The sequence below is a fragment of the Taudactylus pleione genome, unplaced genomic scaffold, assembly GCF_031769625.1.
Source record: "Taudactylus pleione unplaced genomic scaffold, aTauple2 ptg000804l, whole genome shotgun sequence".
NCBI classification, from domain to species: Eukaryota; Metazoa; Chordata; class Amphibia; order Anura; family Myobatrachidae; genus Taudactylus; species Taudactylus pleione.
In genome coordinates, this window is record NW_028285206.1 from 273446 (window position 1) to 294316 (window position 20871).

The 20871-nt window shown below is 44.8% G+C and overlaps 1 protein-coding gene across 1 annotated transcript in view; it reads left to right on the forward strand.

Annotated features, from left to right (window-relative positions):
- LOC148474867 (uncharacterized) overlaps positions 1 to 20871 on the forward strand; it is an 85414-nt gene that overhangs the window by 54378 nt on the left and 10165 nt on the right. The window contains 2 exon segments of the mRNA XM_088458075.1: positions 3617 to 3644; positions 15270 to 15529. Of these exon segments, the coding sequence (XP_088314201.1) occupies positions 3617 to 3644; positions 15270 to 15529 (288 nt within the window).

Here is a 20871-nt window from a genome sequence, read left to right on the forward strand (position 1 = left end):
TGAGAGTGGGCATTCTATGGTCCTGATTTTGCATGTTCCTATGTTGGGAGGTATGTAGGCCAATATATAGGTGTATTTTTGTGTAAGCAAATGCTCTTTGGGGCTGTATTCGTTTTTCAGGTGATAAATTACTATTCGTGGATCCAGCAATTTTCTTGTCCTGTAACAGATTCTTTATCTGTTTAGTAGACAATAAGAACATTTCTCATTATTTCTTTTGGACTTAAATATTGGCCATATGATATGGTGAGATGACATGACACACATGACGTGACGGTCGGCCGTGTTATCCAACAGTTCAGTGCTTCAGACGCCGAATAATCAGGCAGTTGGGAGGTTTCCTGGGGCGAGTCCCCTTTTTCTATACATTGGGGCACGTTTGATTAACAACAGTTGAGCCTTTGTCCAGAGGTCTAGCCTAAATGGAGACACCTGTACAAAGTCCAAATCTAAAAGGCAATAAAGGTACATCATACTCAACCAAACTAAAACAAAAAAAATCATACATTTATTGAGTGTTTTAAAAAAAAAAAATAAATAACCAGAAATATATACCTCAGACACCACACATCGGCGTGGTGTATAGATATTTTACCTTTTACCACAGCTGTGATGTACTAAATAATCATGGACTACTCACAACCAGGAACTAGTTCTATATGTTTCAGCCAGAGAGAGATGCACAATAACTATCCACCACGTGGCTGGAGCCAAAAATGAGACCAGTGGTTGTATCCATGAACATGTATCCCCTCCAGCAGCCACAAATGTTACTCCACTGCCTTACGTCTCAAGGGTTCCTCCCGTTTCTTAGATTGTAACATCAAATATCACCATCTTTTCCAGTATCTTGCATTTTATGTCATCTTACAGTATTTGCCTCCCCTGTTTACAGCACCAACTAATAGGTTGTTGGTTTCTAAATTACATATAGTAGGAATACTAACAATAGAATGGTTCTTAGAAGAATAAAGTTGTTATATCTCCCTCAATCCTGGCACCCACAGAGGAGGGGGATTATCCTCTTTAAAATGTTCTGGCCCCTGCATGGTTATTGATTGGTAATAATCCGATATCACCATGCACTGCATAAACACTAATAGAGCCAAAGATGGGGGAGGCACTAAAATGGCCATTCTCCTTCCTGGCACCAACACTCTCAGGGGCACACCCATTTATTGCCATAAACAAACACAGGGTGCACGCAAAATGTGGAACGTTCTGCAACTTTCAAACTTGAATGCCTTATTCCTACACAGTCTCATTCAACCAAGTAAAAAGAAATCAGATTGTGTAATAGCAAATCCTGAGAGTACGATTAATGCTTAAGCAAAAGCCACAAAGTATTTATTGGTAAAAAAACACGTTGGCCACTGTGGGTGGATTTTCTAGATCATGTGAGGCGATATGAACAAGTTACTTCTGGACAGTCAAAGACTCATAAAAAAACAAAAGTAGGATTTATCCAATCCGAGCGTGAGAAAAGCCTTGGCAGTGAACCAGTGAATTGATGTAATGCCAGAATATATGGCTAGAATCCTATAGTTGACGCGCTTTCTATGCAAGATTCAGTTCATCGTTGGCCTTGGTTTACTACTAACTTGTGTATTGTGCACTGTAGTTTGCATGGGATTAATGGAATGTTTTAGAAGCAGTTGAATATTTTTTTATTATGTAATTTTGAATCTTTTGTATAATTATGTAGCAATATTATATGTAGGCATGACCGGCAATGTTAAAATAATAAAATCTGTAATTACCAACCAACTTGCCTTCTTGTTTTTCTTAAAATTGCTTAAATATTTTTGAGAATATCCCCTCTTTTCATAAGAGGTGTAGGCGCTAATCATTTCCGTTTACAACAATCACATATATTTTGACACCTATAACACACTGAGAGAACAATATTATGGTGCGATGACTTCCTAGCTCTATGGATATCAAAGCCTAGGACCATCCCTATTGAGTGTCTGCAACCCTCTGTGAAACCAGGTGGCCACTACAGAGACTGATATTCCACAGCCTTGGTAATAATATCACAGATGGTGCTATTAGCTTTAGGTTTTATCTCCTGGTCTGCAAACTTTGTACGCGCTGTACTGGAGCCGGCAGCTATTGGTTTGAAGTTTTTCCTATTAGATAAACAATGATCTAAGACAATCTTTCAGCCTTCCAGAATTCCTGTGTTCTTCCAGATCTGTACTTACTCCCATGCGGATTTGGTCATCTGTATAATCAAACTTTCATTCCAGTGCAGAGCAGTTACATATCATCTCCTGATATCTCACTACTACTTTTTCCTCACTACTGTGTTACCAGCCCAGAGATCTGACCAGTCTCCTCCCCACACTCTCTGGTGTATCTCATACATCAGGAGCCATCAGCCCCTATTATACGCCTGCTCTCCCCCTCACATCATGTCACTGTGTGTTACCAGCCCAGAGATCTGACCAGTCTCCTCCCCACACTCTCTGGTGTATCTCATACATCAGGAGCCATCAGCCCCTATTATACTCCTGCTCTCCCCCTCACATCATGTCACTGTGTTACCAGCCCAGAGATCTGACCAGTCCCCTCCCCACACTCTCTGATGTATCTCATACATCAGGAGCCATCAGCCCCTATTATACTCCTGCTCTCCTCCTCGCATCATGTCACTGTGTGTTACCAGCCCAGAGATCTGACCAGTCTCCTCCACACACTCTCTGGTGTATCTCATACATCAGGAGCCATCAGCCCCTATTATACTCCTGCTCTCCACCTCACATCATGTCACTGTGTTACCAGCCCAGATATCTGACTAGTCTCCTTCCCACACTCTCTGGTGTATCACATACATCAGGAGTCATCAGCCCCTATTATACTCCTGCTCTCCCCCTCACATGATGTCACTGTGTTACCAGCCCAGATATCTGACTAGTCTCCTCCACACTCTCTGGTGTATCACATACATCAGGAGTCATCAGCCCCTATTATACTCCTGCTCTCCCCCTCACATCATGTCACTGTGTGTTACCAGCCCAGAGATCTGACCAGTCTCCTACCCACACTCTGGTGTATCTCATACATCAGGAGCCATCAGCCTCTATTATACTCCTGCTCTCAACCTCACATCATGTCACTGTGTTACCAGCCCAGATATCTGACTAGTCTCCTTCCCACACTCTCTGGTGTATCACATACATCAGGAGTCATCAGCCCCTATTATACTCCTGCTCTCCCCCTCACATGATGTCACTGTGTTACCAGCCCAGATATCTGACTAGTCTCCTCCACACTCTCTGGTGTATCACATACATCAGGAGTCATCAGCCCCTATTATACTCCTGCTCTCCCCCTCACATCATGTCACTGTGTGTTACCAGCCCAGAGATCTGACCAGTCTCCTTCCTACACTCTCGGATGTATCTCATACATCAGGAGCCATCAGCCCCTATTATGAGGTAAGCTGTACACTAGCATACAACTACCTATGTTTTTACATATGATATTATGCACATGGTTGTGTCATGTGATGTGGAGCTGTGAGATCACAGGCCGTGTGACTTACAGCACCTATCCTTATATGTAAGTGCACTATCCAGGGTTGTTTTTCATGTCATGGATGTCTTGTAAGGGAGAACCACAAGCCCCAGGAAGAGGAGGCTTCTCACCATCAGACACTGCTGGAACTGGAGACCCCCAGAGGCTCCTTAGATTCTAATACCCTTTACCAAAGTCCTTATCATTGTGCATTGATGATTCATTAGAATCAGGAGGGTACCTCTAATTTTGCTCCATTATTAGTAAGACAAATTCCATAAAGAGTGTTGCTCAGCTCCTAAAGTAGGAATTCCAGATCAGCATGAAGTTGTGGAACAAGTTCTATGGGGTTAATGGGATACATTGGGTTTTTAAATACGATGTTCCACTTTTTTCATAAAGCAGTCAAGGTACAAATAGTTTGCCTGCAAACTGGCACACACATACAACAATATCTGGGTTTGAGGGTTTAGAAAAGGAAAGGGTTTTTTTGTTTGTTTTACCCCATGTAATAACAGGTGGCTACTACAAAGATTTAGCTATTACTCTTTTATATTATTTTTATTATTTCTATTTCCTCGTCTGCATATGTAGGGCAAAATTTACTAATTGGCGAGTTGTAAATCCCCAAAATTTTGCAGTGGTTTTGCTATATGCTGATTTACTAAGCCCAAAACCACTGGGAAAGCGCACTTTACAATAGAATAGAGCAGAACTGAATATCGAAACACCATCAATATTTTGTTTTACCATAGAAAGAATAGGTTAGAAGTTCCAGATTTATCAAGTGGGGGTTTTGAAAACCGTGGAAACCCGGCAACAAACCTGCCCAAACAATAGACCTGCCTCTGGCAGGTGAGTTTGGGTAAAGTACTGAACAGATCACAATGATCTGTACAGTCATTTTGTTTAAAGGGATAGAAATAGTTTTAAAAAATGAAACAAAAATGACTGGGGTCCCACCACAAATCCATAGCCAGCCCTGGACCTCTGAGCTTGGACGTATTAGAAAATAGGGGGAAAAATGGTAGACTTGATAATCTCAGTTGTATGAAGGGGTCCATCATTGATCGAGGGGAACCAGGTTGTGCGAAAGCTCTTAAGCAATACTTGTTCCTTCTAACCAGTTAGTGGAAAAGTAGAGAGCAAAACCAAGAATCAGGCAACTTTTTATTTTCCTACGTGGTTACTTTGGTATCAGCAGCCCAGCGCCAGGTGGATTCAAATGAACCTTCTTTGGCTCAGGGTTTAGCCCATTCAGTTTAAAGATTTTTCCAGGTTTCTTCATCTCAGGGAAATTGCCTGGAGACAGCTTCCACCTCCGCTGCCCGCAAAAGATCCCTGCCAGTGCCTCTACAGTCCTGGGAAGGGCTGGTCTCTGAGGTCTGTGCTTTGGAATGACTGGAGGAAGCAGATTTAGATCTGTATAGTACATATATGTTTTGGAAGACGATCCATGAAGTAGTCAGGTGGTGAGTCTTTGGTCTGGGGAGTGAGAGAAGTACTTCAGATTCAGGGTGAGGAATGTGATGTACCAAATATTGCTCTGTTATAAAGGAAGAAGAAATAGTTTGTTATTTTTCCATCTTTCCAGGAGTTAGAAGAACTTCTGGGTGAAGCTTGGCTTTGCCCAGACAGAAAGTTGAAGCATTCTAGGAGGCTTAAGTCTCTTTACCCTTTGCCTATGGTAGATAGAGATAAGTGAGAAATTTCTCCAAAGGTCGATTCTCCCATTACTCGGTTGGCAAAAGCTAACACTATTCCTATCTCTAATGAAGGGTCTCTGAAGAATAGTTCAGTAAGGAAAATTGATGAGCAGATTGGAGAATTATCGGTTTACCTTTAGATGTTTGGGTAAAAAGAATCAATACCAAGGGGGTATATCATACACCTAGCAAACCTCAATAGTAACCAATTATTTCTAACAGGATTACCAGTACATCGAAGGAAGCATCTGGCTGTACCGGAAGCGATTCAGAAGTTGCTTTCGGCAAGTGTCATTGTCCCGGTACCATCCTGAGAGGATTGGGGTTTTATTCCAATCTGTTCTTGGTTCAGAAGCCAGGTAGCTCTTTTAAGCCCATTCTAAATTTAAAGTGTCATCCTGTGTTCTACTTGAGGACATCTAGCTCAGCTTCAGGTTATGAAAGGCTAATTCTGGTTCCTGTCTTGCTGCTTGAGTCCTCACCTAATCCTTTGCTTCATCCCTATCTATCAGTGCCTGTTCCTGACCTTACTCCATGCGTAGAAACTTAATCAGGCTACCCAGTTTCTTGCACTCAGCATCCTCGCCGACTCCAGAATAAAGATCCAAGATGGAAAAACAAAACCCGCTAATCTGACACAGATCTGTTAAGCCAGGGGCTTTTCAGTCTATCAGCGCGATCTCGGCTGGCGCTTATGGCGTAGCTACTAAAGCTGTGATTTCAAAAGCCAAGGGGTTTTCGAACATGGAAGTTCAGGCTATGATGAGCCTAAGGAAGCCGGTATCAGGCAAAAAATATAATCAAGTTTGGAAATCCTATGTAATCTGGTGTGAAGGGAAAAGTTACCCAACTATTAACTATAGGCAGGCAAGGTTACGGTTGTTTTTACAGGAAGGACTTGATGCGGGGTTGCGGTTTGGATCTCTGAATGTTCAGGTATCAGCTTTGTCAGTTTTCCTTCATGAGATACTGGCATTAATCCCAAGTGGTCAGGCTTGCCCAATTTAATGCTCTCTGGTTTTTCAGATAGGACCTCTTCCACTTCCTCAAAATCTCTATCTTAATTTGTCCTCCTAATTCCTCACTCATCGCTCCTCTGGTGGTCGAGTAGTAGTGAACCTCCAGGGCAGATGGTCTCAGTAGTAGTGCACCATATACTGAAAGCACCCCAGGTTTGCCTGGAAGGTCAAGCAGTGAATTGTCTGACTAGAAAATGCCTTGGCCATGAGAGAGACATCACAGATCATCTGATGGGCAGAAAAGAATGTTAATGTTTAATGTCATATGACTACCATATATATATAATTTATATGGCAGGGAGGGGTGACAGAGAGGGTATAGGGGTAAAATTACAAGCAGGGGGCAGGAAGGAGGCACATGGTGTAAATATATTTATATATATATGTATATAGGGCAGGGAAGGGTGACAGAGATGTGGTATAGGGGTATAACCAGCAGGGGGCAGTAAAGAGAAACATGGTATATAAAGGGGGTAAAGAAGTAATACAAAGCAGGGAGCAGGAAGGAGGCACATAGTATATAGATGGGGTATGGGGTATAATAATCAGCAGAGGGCAGAAAGGAGACACATGGCGTATAGACGGGGTATAATAACCAGCAGGTTGGAGGTACATTGTATACAGAGGGTATATAAACCAGTAGGGGGCAGGGAGGAGGCACATGGTATATAGAGGAGGTACAAGGGTTTAATAACCAGGAGGGGCAGGAAGGAGACACATGGTATATAGAGGGAATAATCACAAATGGGACAGGAAGAAGGTACATGGTATATAGAGGTGGTAAGGGGATATAATAACCAGCAGGGAGAAGGCACATGGTATATCAAGGGTGTATAGGGTTATAATAACCAGCAGGGTGCTGGGAGGAGGCACATGGTATAAAGAGGGGGAAATAGGGGTATAATAACAAGCAGGGGGCATGAAGGAGGCACATGGTATATAGAGGGGGTATAGGGGTATTATATCCACCAGGGGGCAGGGACGAGGCACATAGAATATAGAGGGGGTATGGCACGTATAATAACAGCAGGGGGCAGGGAGGAGGCACATTGCATATTAAGGGGGTATAGACATGCAATAACCAGCAGGGGGCAGGGTGGAGGCACATGGTATATAGAGAGGGGGGTACAATAACCAGCAAGGGGCAGGGAGGAGGCATATGGTATATAGAGGGGGTATAGGGGTATAATAATCAGCAAGGGGCAGGGAGGAGGCATATGGTATATAGAGGGGGTATAATAACCAGCAGGGGACAGGGAGGAGGCACATGATATATAGAGGTGGTATATGGGTATAATAACCAGCAGGGGGCAGGGAGGAGGCACATGGTATATAGAGGGGGTATAGGGGTATAATAATCAGCAGGGGGCAGGGAGGAGGCGTATTGTATATAGAGGGGGTATAGGGGTTTAATAACCAGAAGAGGGCATGGAGGAAGCACATGGTATATAGAGGGGGGGTAAAATATCCAGCAGGGGGCAGGGATAAGGCATATGGTGTATAGATTAGGGTACAGTGGTATAATAAACAGCAGAGGCAGGGAGGAGGCACATGGTTTATAGAGGGGGGTACAGGGGAAAAATAACCAGCAGGGAGGAGGCACATGGAATATAGAGGGGGTATGGAACGTATAATAACCAGCAGGGGGCAGGGAGGAGGCACATGGTATATAAAGGGGGGTAAAAAGGTATAATAACAGCAGGGGGCAGGGAGGAGGCACATTGCATATTAAGGGGGTATAGACATGCAATAACCAGCAGGGGGCAGGGTGGAGGCACATGGTATATAGAGAGGGGGGTACAATAACCAGCAAGGGGCAGGGAGGAGGCATATGGTGTATAGAGGGGGTATAGGGGTATAATAACCAGCAGGGAGGAGGCACATGGTATATAGAGGGGATATAGGGGTATAATAACCAGCAGGGGGCATGGAGGAGGCATATGGTGTATAGAGGGGGTATACGGGTATAATAACCAGCAGGGGGCAGGGAGGAGGCACATGATATATAGAGGTGGTATATGGGTATAATAACCAGCAGGGGGCAGGGAGGAGGCACATGGTATATAGAGGGGGTATAGGGGTATAATAACCAGCAGGGGGCAGGCATATTGTATATAGAGGGGGTATAATAACCAGCAGGAGGCAGGGAGGAGGCACATGGTATATAGAGGGGGTATATGGGTATAATAACCAGCAGGGGGCAGGGAGGAGGCACATGGTATATAGAGGGGGTATAATAACCAGCAGGGGGCAGGGAGGAGGCATATTGTATATAGAGGGGGTATAGGGGTTTAATAACCAGAAGGGGGCATGGAGGAAGCACATGGTATATAGAGGGGGGGTAAAATATCCAGCAGGGAGCAGGGATAAGGCATATGGTGTATAGGGTACAGTGGTATAATAAACAGCAGAGGCAGGGAGGAGGCACATGGTTTATAGAGGGGGGTACAGGGGAAGAATAACCAGCAGGGGGCATGGAGGAGACACATGGTATATACAGGGGGGTATAGGGGTATAATAACTAGCATGGGGCAGGGAGAAGACACATGGTATATAGAGAGGGTATAAGGGTATAATAACCAGCAGGGGCAGGGAGGAGACACGTGCTATATAGAGAGGGTATAGGGGTATAATAACCAGTAGGGGGCAGGGAGGAGACACATGGTATATAGAGGGGGTATAGGGGTTTAATAACCAGAAGGGGGCATGGAGGAGGCACATGGTATATAGAGGTGGGGGCAGGAATAAGGCATACGGTGTATAGAGGAGGGTACAGTGGTATAATAAACAGCAGGGGGCAGGGAGGAGGCACATGGTTTATAGAGGGGGGTACAGGGGTAGAATAACTAGCATGGGGCAGGGAGAAGACACATGGTATATAGAGAGGTTATAGGGGTATAACAACCAGCAGGCGGCAGGGAGGAGACACATGGTATATAGAGAGGGTATAAGGGTTTAATAACTAGCAGGGGGCAGGCACATGGTATATAGAGGTATAATAACCAGCAGGGGGCAGGGAGAAGACACATGGTATATAGAGGGGGTATAAGGGGTATAATAATTAGCAGGGGGCAGAGAGGAGGCACATGGTATATAGAGGGGTGTAGGGGTAGAATAACCAGCAGGGGGCAGGGAGGAGACACATGGTATATAGAGGGGCATAGGGGGTATAATAACTAGCAGGGGGCAGGGAGGAGGCACATGGTATATAGAAGGGGTAGAGGAGTATAATAACCAGCAGGGGGTAATGAGGAGACACATGGTATATAGAGGGGGTATAGGGGTATAATAACCAGCAGGGGGCAGGGAGGAGGCACATGGTATATAGAGGGGGTATAGGGGTATAATAACCAGCAGGGGGCAGGCATATTGTATATAGAGGGGGTATAATAACCAGCAGGAGGCAGGGAGGAGGCACATGGTATATAGAGGGGGTATATGGGTATAATAACCAGCAGGGGGCAGGGAGGAGGCACATGGTATATAGAGGGGGTATAATAACCAGCAGGGGGCAGGGAGGAGGCATATTGTATATAGAGGGGGTATAGGGGTTTAATAACCAGAAGGGGGCATGGAGGAAGCACATGGTATATAGAGGGGGGGTAAAATATCCAGCAGGGAGCAGGGATAAGGCATATGGTGTATAGGGTACAGTGGTATAATAAACAGCAGAGGCAGGGAGGAGGCACATGGTTTATAGAGGGGGGTACAGGGGAAGAATAACCAGCAGGGGGCATGGAGGAGACACATGGTATATACAGGGGGGTATAGGGGTATAATAACTAGCATGGGGCAGGGAGAAGACACATGGTATATAGAGAGGGTATAAGGGTATAATAACCAGCAGGGGCAGGGAGGAGACACGTGCTATATAGAGAGGGTATAGGGGTATAATAACCAGTAGGGGGCAGGGAGGAGACACATGGTATATAGAGGTGGGGGCAGGAATAAGGCATACGGTGTATAGAGGAGGGTACAGTGGTATAATAAACAGCAGGGGGCAGGGAGGAGGCACATGGTTTATAGAGGGGGGTACAGGGGTAGAATAACTAGCATGGGGCAGGGAGAAGACACATGGTATATAGAGAGGTTATAGGGGTATAACAACCAGCAGGGGGCAGGGAGGACAACACATGGTATATAGAGGGGGTATATGGGTATAATAACCAGCAGGGGGCAGGGAGGAGGCACATGGTATATAGAGGGGGTATAATAACCAGCAGGGGGCAGGGAGGAGGCATATTGTATATAGAGGGGGTACAGGGGTTTAATAACCAGAAGGGGGCATGGAGGAAGCACATGGTATATAGAGGGGGGGTAAAATATCCAGCAGGGAGCAGGGATAAGGCATATGGTGTATAGGGTACAGTGGTATAATAAACAGCAGAGGCAGGGAGGAGGCACATGGTTTATAGAGGGGGGTACAGGGGAAGAATAACCAGCAGGGGGCATGGAGGAGACACATGGTATATACAGGGGGGTATAGGGGTATAATAACTAGCATGGGGCAGGGAGAAGACACATGGTATATAGAGAGGGTATAAGGGTATAATAACCAGCAGGGGCAGGGAGGAGACACGTGCTATATAGAGAGGGTATAGGGGTATAATAACCAGTAGGGGGCAGGGAGGAGACACATGGTATATAGAGGGGGTATAGGGGTTTAATAACCAGAAGGGGGCATGGAGGAGGCACATGGTATATAGAGGTGGGGGCAGGAATAAGGCATACGGTGTATAGAGGAGGGTACAGTGGTATAATAAACAGCAGGGGGCAGGGAGGAGGCACATGGTTTATAGAGGGGGGTACAGGGGTAGAATAACTAGCATGGGGCAGGGAGAAGACACATGGTATATAGAGAGGTTATAGGGGTATAACAACCAGCAGGCGGCAGGGAGGAGACACATGGTATATAGAGAGGGTATAAGGGTTTAATAACCAGCAGGGGGCAGGCACATGGTATATAGAGGTATAATAACCAGCAGGGGGCAGGGAGAAGACACATGGTATATAGAGGGGGTATAGGGGGTATAATAATTAGCAGGGGGCAGAGAGGAGGCACATGGTATATAGAGGGGTGTAGGGGTAGAATAACCAGCAGGGGGCAGGGAGGAGACACATGGTATATAGAGGGGCATAGGGGGTATAATAACTAGCAGGGAGGAGGCACATGGTATATAGAGGGGGTAGAGGAGTATAATAACCAGCAGGGGGTAATGAGGAGACACATGGTATATAGAGGGGGTATAGGGGTATAATAACCAGCAGGGGGCAGGGAGGAGGCACATGGTATATAGAGGGGGTATAGGGGTATAATAACCAGCAGGGGGCAGGCATATTGTATATAGAGGGGGTATAATAACCAGCAGGAGGCAGGGAGGAGGCACATGGTATATAGAGGGGGTATATGGGTATAATAACCAACAGGGGGCAGGGAGGAGGCACATGGTATATAGAGGGGGTATAATAACCAGCAGGGGGCAGGGAGGAGGCATATTGTATATAGAGGGGGTATAGGGGTTTAATAACCAGAAGGGGGCATGGAGGAAGCACATGGTATATAGAGGGGGGGTAAAATATCCAGCAGGGAGCAGGGATAAGGCATATGGTGTATAGGGTACAGTGGTATAATAAACAGCAGAGGCAGGGAGGAGGCACATGGTTTATAGAGGGGGGTACAGGGGAAGAATAACCAGCAGGGGGCATGGAGGAGACACATGGTATATACAGGGGGGTATAGGGGTATAATAACTAGCATGGGGCAGGGAGAAGACACATGGTATATAGAGAGGGTATAAGGGTATAATAACCAGCAGGGGCAGGGAGGAGACACGTGCTATATAGAGAGGGTATAGGGGTATAATAACCAGTAGGGGGCAGGGAGGAGACACATGGTATATAGAGGTGGGGGCAGGAATAAGGCATACGGTGTATAGAGGAGGGTACAGTGGTATAATAAACAGCAGGGGGCAGGGAGGAGGCACATGGTTTATAGAGGGGGGTACAGGGGTAGAATAACTAGCATGGGGCAGGGAGAAGACACATGGTATATAGAGAGGTTATAGGGGTATAACAACCAGCAGGCGGCAGGGAGGAGACACATGGTATATAGAGAGGGTATAAGGGTTTAATAACCAGCAGGGGGCAGGCACATGGTATATAGAGGTATAATAACCAGCAGGGGGCAGGGAGAAGACACATGGTATATAGAGGGGGTATAGGGGGTATAATAATTAGCAGGGGGCAGAGAGGAGGCACATGGTATATAGAGGGGTGTAGGGGTAGAATAACCAGTAGGGGGCAGGGAGGAGACACATGGTATATAGAGGGGCATAGGGGGTATAATAACTAGCAGGGGGCAGGGAGGAGGCACATGGTATATAGAAGGGGTAGAGGAGTATAATAACCAGCAGGGGGTAATGAGGAGACACATGGTATATAGAGGGGGTATAGGGGTATAATAACCAGCAGGGGGCAGGGAGGAGGCACATGGTATATAGAGGGGGTATAGGGGTATAATAACCAGCAGGGGGCAGGCATATTGTATATAGAGGGCATATTGTATATAGAGGGGGTATAATAACCAGCAGGAGGCAGGGAGGAGGCACATGGTATATAGAGGGGGTATATGGGTATAATAACCAGCAGGGGGCAGGGAGGAGGCACATGGTATATAGAGGGGGTATAATAACCAGCAGGGGGCAGGGAGGAGGCATATTGTATATAGAGGGGGTATAGGGGTTTAATAACCAGAAGGGGGCATGGAGGAAGCACATGGTATATAGAGGGGGGGTAAAATATCCAGCAGGGAGCAGGGATAAGGCATATGGTGTATAGGGTACAGTGGTATAATAAACAGCAGAGGCAGGGAGGAGGCACATGGTTTATAGAGAGGGTATAAGGGTTTAATAACCAGCAGGGGGCAGGCACATGGTATATAGAGGTATAATAACCAGCAGGGGGCAGGGAGAAGACACATGGTATATAGAGGGGGTATAGGGGGTATAATAATTAGCACGGGGCAGAGAGGAGGCACATGGTATATAGAGGGGCATAGGGGGTATAATAACTAGCAGGGGGCAGGGAGGAGACACATGGTATATAGAGGGGCATAGGGGGTATAATAACTAGCAGGGGGCAGGGAGGAGGCACATGGTATATAGAGGGGGTAGAGGAGTATAATAACCAGCAGGGGGTAATGAGGAGACACATGGTATATAGAGGGGGGAGGGGTGTCTATGGGTATAACAGCATCACAGTTATACACAGCAGCTCCTTGTATACAGCATGTTACATACATCCAGCTCTCACTCACTGTGTGTATGTAGTAACCTTTCGCCAGGGTCTGTGCTCGCCTCACCTCACACGGGGGGAATAACACACCCCACTTCCGCCCTGTGCGTTCCACCATCACTTTCACCCTGTGCGTTCCACCTGGTTTTCTATTTGGGCGGTCCAATTGACTTCCGGTCTTTCTTCAGCTGTTTCCTTAGCTGAGGACCTCAGAAGCGGCAGCAGTAGGTAATGGTGTCTTATTTACAGCATCATGTGGTATCCTATATACAGGGGAAGCAGCCTGTGGTGTCCTATATACAGGGGAAGCAGCCTGTGGTGTCCTATATACAGGGGGAGCAGCCTGTGGTGTCCTATATACAGGGGGAGCAGCCTGTGGTATCTTATGTACAGGGGGAGCAGCCTGTGGTATCTTATATACAGGGGGAGCAGCCTGTGGTATCCTATATACAGGGGGAGCAGCTTGTGTTGTCTTATATACAAGGGGAAAAGAATGTGGTGCACTATATACAGGCGGAGCAGCTTTTGGTGTCCTATATACAGTGGGAGCAGCCTGTGGTGCCTATATACAGGGGAGTAGCATGTGGTGCACTATATACAGGGAGAGCAGCCTGTGGTGTCCTATATACAGGGGGAGCAGCTTGTGGTGCACTCTATACAGGGGGAGCAGCCTGTGGTGTCCTATGTACAGGGGGAGCAGCCTGTTTTGGCCTTTATACAGGGGGAGCAGCCTGTGGTTTCCTATATACAGGTGGAGCAGCCTGTGGTGTCCTATATACAGGTGGAGCAACCTGTGCTGTCCTATATCTAGGGGGAGTAACCTGTGGGGTCCTGTTTCCAGGGGGAGCAGCCTTTGGTGCCCTACTTTTCAGGGGAAACAGCCTGTGTGGTCTTATATACAAGGTGCTGCCTGTGGAGTCATATATACAGGGGGAACGGCCTGTGGTGACCTACTATACAGGAGGAGCAGCATGTGGTGTCCTACCGGCCTGTGGTCATACTATACAGGGGGAACAGCCTGTGGTGTCCTACTTTACAGGGGGAGCAGCCTGTGGTATTCTTTATACAGATAGAGTAGCCTGTTTGGTCCTAAATATGGAGTCTAAGTATTTTAATACCGGGGAGCAGCCTGTGGTGACCTGGTATTATAATACTGGGGAAGCAGCCTATGGTGACACACTGACCTGTGACCTCTGGCTAGGAGGAGAGAAGAGACTTACTGGTCACTCGTACCTGAAAATGTTACATGTGTTCTCTGTGATTTTTTTGTAGTTATATTTATTCTTACATAATCCAGCTGTGAGGTCTTTATTAGACGTTATGTGAGGATGAGACACAGACGGGTCACATGTCTGAGAGGATCTTTCATCTCACCCTGAAGATCCTGTACCTACTGACTGGGGAGGTGAGGGGATCTGGGGGTGTCACAGTGACATCACTTATATCTGTAGTAATAATACAGGGAGGTGAGAGGGTCTGGGAGTGTCACAGTGACATCACTTATATCTATAGTAATAATACAGGGATATGACTGGGAAGGTGAGAGGTTCTGGGATTGTCACTATGATATCACCACTTATATAGTAATAATATAAGGACATGACTGGGGAGGTAGGGGATGTGGGAGTGTCACAGTGACATCACATATATCTATATTAAGTCTCATCTCAATTTGTTTTCATTCCTCAACCATTACTATTAAAGTGCTATTGATTTGTTGTTTATTTAGGGTGAAGATATGACTGATATGAAGGCAGAAGATATGGAGGGAGAAGAAAAGACATATGTGACTGATATGAAGGTAGAAGATATAGAGGGAGAAGAAGAGACGTATGTGACTGATATGAAGGCAGAAGATATAGAGGGAGAAGAAGAAATGTATGTGACTGATGTGAAGGCAGCAGATGTAGAGAGAGAAGAAGAGATGTATGTGAGGGGTGATCATCAGTGTAAAAAGGAAGAAATCCCTACAGATATCAGCACAGGTGAGTAATAAACACTTATTACAGAAACGCAACACATAAATAATAAAATGCTGAGTGTTAGTGCTCTGTTTGACCAGCCGCCTCCTATTAGATACAGGTGAATTAGTAATTTGCTAATAAAACAATGAGCATAAATTAGAACTCGTGCAGTTGCAGTTCAGTATCCCTACTTTCAGAGTTTGTTAGAGCATTCCTACTATGTCGGAGTCTTTCATGGTGATATAAGCGAGATGAAGGCTGAGGTGTAAATAACAGAGATCTCTTATTTAGAGTGTAATCCTATACAGTTTTGATAATACAAAATGGCCTCAGACACCTCATACAGACTGTCAGTATAATGATCACATAGAATCAATTGTAAGAGAAACCTTTGTCCTTATTACCCCCTTTACTATATACAGCATAACATTCATTTATTACTATTGTAAGTTTCTCCAGTATGTGATTGTATAACTAAAACTACCTAGACTAACACCCTTCCTTAAGGTGTTTATTAACTCTTACATAACCGAGGGGTATCTTACAGTTATGTCCTGTATCCGTGGTAACTAGAGACCATTCATAAGTAGCTGTTCCCCTCCAAACGGGTGTCTACAGACTTCCTTATAAGGACAGAGAGCGCACACGGTTATATAGCCGATGTGATCTTTCCTTCATATGATGTGACTGAACCTCCTACATGGGCTCATATGGAATCAGCCGCCGCGGTCCTTGGCAAGGATGGTTATAGAGAAGTAATAATCCATAAGATTAATTATAGGAACAATCTGAATAATAACTGATTGGTTTCAGCTCCCCCAACATGGACAGTGGAAGAAATATTGTATAAATTAATGTCTTATAGGCGCAGAGCTCATTGTATATTACAGTACATTATAGTGTGTTTTAGTTACTGGTGTTTTTGAGAGAGAACTTGTTTTTGTAACATTCTCAGACAGGAAATCTATTAATAAAGCATTTAGTCTGAGGCAAGATAAGGGGTGGCGTTAGCTTGACCACTACATTCCTTAGCTTGAAATCTCACTTTTCTGTGGAGATGTTCCATTGTTGAACCATATAGGTATTTGGGAATTAATGATTACTGTAAATTGTGTCTAATACCAATGTAAGATCATGTTCTGCTTAGTGTGGTTAGAGCTACCCCCTGGTGCTAAGCATTAATATGTAATACCCCTGTGCTGTAAGCTGTGCTGTTGTGATGAAAGGAGGTCTGTCCTCTTTCCAACCTAGGAGATAAATGAGTTGGGCATCTATAGTCCTTAATTGGTTGGCTCTGAGCAGTCTGCCCCATCTCCCTGATTCTGTCCTGCTCAGTCATCCACTAGGACAGTGCAGTATTTCCCGAGACTATATGTTATGATGCCAGGGCTGGAGACTGGTATGGTTCTGTATAAAGAGCGCCCGCTGCTGGATTTTTTACGTGTACCACCTTGTACTTCTGAGTGTATTATCCCTCTCACAGAGGGGTGTATAACAGTACTTGTAAGGACTATTTTAAGGACAATAAACATCTCAATGCCTATTACCTGCTTTAATACTGTGACGTACAGCTGAGAGCTAACACTCTAATCCATACCTTGGTTGTCCGTATAGAACCTAGTGTCCTGAGTGAATGCACTGGCATGCAGCTCCCTATGTTATTGCATATGTAATTATTCACATGGTTGTGTCATGTGACGTGAGGATGTGAGATCACAGGCCATGTGACTTTCTACACCTATCCTGATATGTAAGTGCACTAACCAGGGTTGTTTTTATGTCATGGAAGTCTGGCAAAGGAGAACCACAAACTCCAGGAAGAGGAAGTTTCTCGCCAGGAGACGCTGCTGGAACTGAAGACCCCCACACGTTCCTCAGCTTCTAATGCCCCTTACCAAGGTTCTTATCGTTGTGCATTGATGATTTATAAGACTCTGGGGGGAGTACCTCTACATTTGCTCCCTTTCTAGCAAGACTTCCTGCACTAACCATAAAGAATGTTCCTATGTTCCCAAAGTAGAAGTTCCAGATGAAGTTGTGGAAAAAGTTTTCTTTTTTCATAAATAAGCGGGTGACATCTGTAGTGCATGTGAACTTCAGGCTTAGTCTCAATAATCTGCTGGATCTGTCACTGATCGGGGTGGAACCAGTTTGGGCGAAAGCTCTCACTCCAGCAGTATCTGATCTGTAACATTTGGAGGTTAGTAGAGAGCAAAAGACTGTAAGGCCGCTTCTATATTTTCCCAAGCGTATACTTTGGAGTCAGCAGCTCAGGGTTTAGCCTGTTCAGTACAAACCGTTGTCCAGGTTTCTTCATCTCAGTGAAAGTGCCTGGAGACAACTTCCATCTCTAGTGCCCAGAATTGGTCCATGCCTCTGCAGTCCTGGGAAGGGTCAGTGTCTGAGGTCTGTTCTTTGGAAGGAGTGGGAGAAGCAGATTCAGATCTGTATGTTTCTTTTTGGAAGAGGATCCAGTAAGTAGTCAGGTGGTGAAGTATTGGTCAGGGCAATGAGAGAAGTACTTCAGATTCAGGGTCAGGATAGAAACATAGGGCTCGATCCAATTAGGTGCCAATTGCGAGTAGCGAGTTTGTTTCTTTAAACTCGTACACATTGCCTCGAAGTTCGCTCCCGAGAATTCTCCAATCCAATTAAAAATGCCTATTCGCTTTACTCGCAGCGGAGGGGTGCGAATTAACTGCCAAATGAGATTTGCGAGAAATGTATGGAAATGTGGGGAGACCATCCTGGACCCCCCAAAATTGATAATTTCATTAGCAGGACCGTATAGACGGCTGTTTGTGGCTATTAGGAAGTTACTGTAGGTATTGAAATGGTGTCAAATGGCTGATTTGTGCTTTTTTTTTTCTTTTTAAATGCAAGAAAATTATAAAAAATAAACTTTTTTCGTTGAATCTCAAATGAATTAAACGAAAAATGCAAAAAAAACTAGGAAAAAGGGTGATTTTGGGGTACTTTGAGGGCACCTTGAAAAATGGAAAAAAATTACAAAAACAATTATTTTTCAACTAAAAGAATATTGTAATTAAATTTGGGATGCCTAAACTAACGAAAAAGTTGATTTTGGGGGGTAATTTGAGGATATTTTTGTTTTTTACCTAAAAAAAATGACATATAATTATTGGAATAAATAAGCTAATTAGAAACTTCCAAATGCCTATTTGGTCATTAGGGGAGGTGTCCAAGGGGTTCAGCACAGTGTCCCCACATTTTAACCTTAAAATAAAGCTTTTCCTTTCCATCTCTCACCCTCAGGGAGGTGCTAGTGGAAACTTGCTAATTCAGTCTGACTGATCAGTGCGAACTGATAATTGGATTGCAAAATGAATTCGCTATGCAATTTCGAAGTGAAAATCGCAACTCGCATCTCACAAGTTGCACCTAATAGGATTGACCCCATAGAATTTGGCTGATAGGAACCACTTGACCCATCCAGTCTGCCCCTTTTTTACCCTTATGGTAATGTCAAACCCTATTTTATAATTTTGTTCTTTGTAAGTATATCATTATGTCTATCCCAAGCATATTTAGTTGCCCTTCTTTGTATAGTCTATAATGATTTATATCCTTCTGGAGACGTGGCCTCCAGAACTGAACACTGTATTCTAGATGAGGCCGTACCAATGACCAATACAGGGACATTACTACTTCTTTTTGCTACTGATTATGATCAGTATATTTAACCACGGCCTGTGGCAGCCAAGTGGGAAATTCCTCCAAAGCCGGATTCTCCCATTACTCGGTTGCCAAAAGCTAACACTATTCCTCTCCCTATTGCAGGGTATCTGAAGTATAATTCAGAAAGAAAAATTGATGGGTTCCACAAATCTATTTTCACAGCTGTGGGGGCTATACATACCTGTCTTAGCATCAGCCTGGCTAAATAAGGTGGGATAATGCTATCCAGTTGGAGGAAGGGCTCCACACTGGTTCTCCAAAGACAGATTTGCTTTTATTGTTGGCGCAGATTGGAGAAGCATCGGTTTACTTTGGATAGACAGCCATTGATTCATCAAGCATGGTTGGGGTAATTTTGGCTGCTGCAGTCACAGAATATTGAGCAGTTTGGCTGTGTTCTTAGCAGGCTGATACATAGTCCTAAGGGTCTTTGGAAACTCTTTTGTTTGCTGGGGAAACTTTGTTTGGAGAATAGCCAGACAAGATCATTTCACTGACTACTTGGTGGAAAAGTTCTAGCCTTTCTTCATCATCTTCTTGGACTACTAGGATTAGTGGGGCATCCTGTTCATCCTTTACTCATCTTTTATGTTCATGGTAGATGCAGAGAATAGCCCCAGCAATCTGAAGCAGGCAGACGTGGCTACTTTGCACTTAGACCCACAGTCAAGCGGCAAGCCTAACTGCAGTAATGTCTATTTGGGGGCCCCCATGATAGGTGCTTATCTATTTAGTATAAATAAGATGTGTTTAGAATCCACCTTGGATGCTTGGGTGAAGAGAATCGTTACAAGGGGGAACATCATAGACCTAGTAAGTCTCAGGCTAAACCAATTTTTTTGAAAAGTGGATTACCAGTAGATCCAAGGAAGCATCTGGCTGTGCAGAAAGCGATTCAGATGTTGCTTTTGGCAGGGGTTGCTGTTCCGGTACCAGCCAGAGGGGATTGGGGTTTTCCTCCAATCTGTTCTTGGTTCAGAAGCCAGATAGATCTTTCGGACCGATCCTAAATTTAAAGTCTCTCAATATTCATCTTCAGGTGGACCATTTTACTATAGAATCACCGAGGTCTATAGTCCATAGCATGGAATGGGGGGAGTTTATTATGTTCATGAGCATCGAGGATGCCTACCTACGTGTTCCTATCTTGGAGGGACATCAGTCACTTCTCAGATTTGTGCTATTAGTTTATGGCTCTTCCTTTTGGCATCGCCACCCCTCCGAGAGTATTTACCTTACTGATAACAGCTCTTCTCTAGCCCAAAGGAGTAACCGTTATCCCTTATTTAGACCTTTTCATAAAAACAATCTCTCCAAAAGTTCTGTTAGAACATTTTAAAAACAGAACTGCTGGAATCTCAGGGTTGAATTTTAAATTATTCCAAATCTAATCTGGTTCTGTCTCATAGGAGACTCTTACTTGGCATGCTGCTAGACACCAGATTACTGAGGGTGTTTCTCCCACACGACCATTACAGAATCCGGTAACAGTACTGCCAAAATCTGATCTGTCAGTGCACTTTTGCATGAGCGTACTGGGGAAAATGGTTTCTACTTTCAAAACAGTCCAGTTTGCCGAGAGTTTAACGCTCTCTAGTTTTTCAGACAGGGTACCTGTTCCACTTTCTCACAATCTCTATCGACTAATGTTAGTCACTTTTGTGGTGG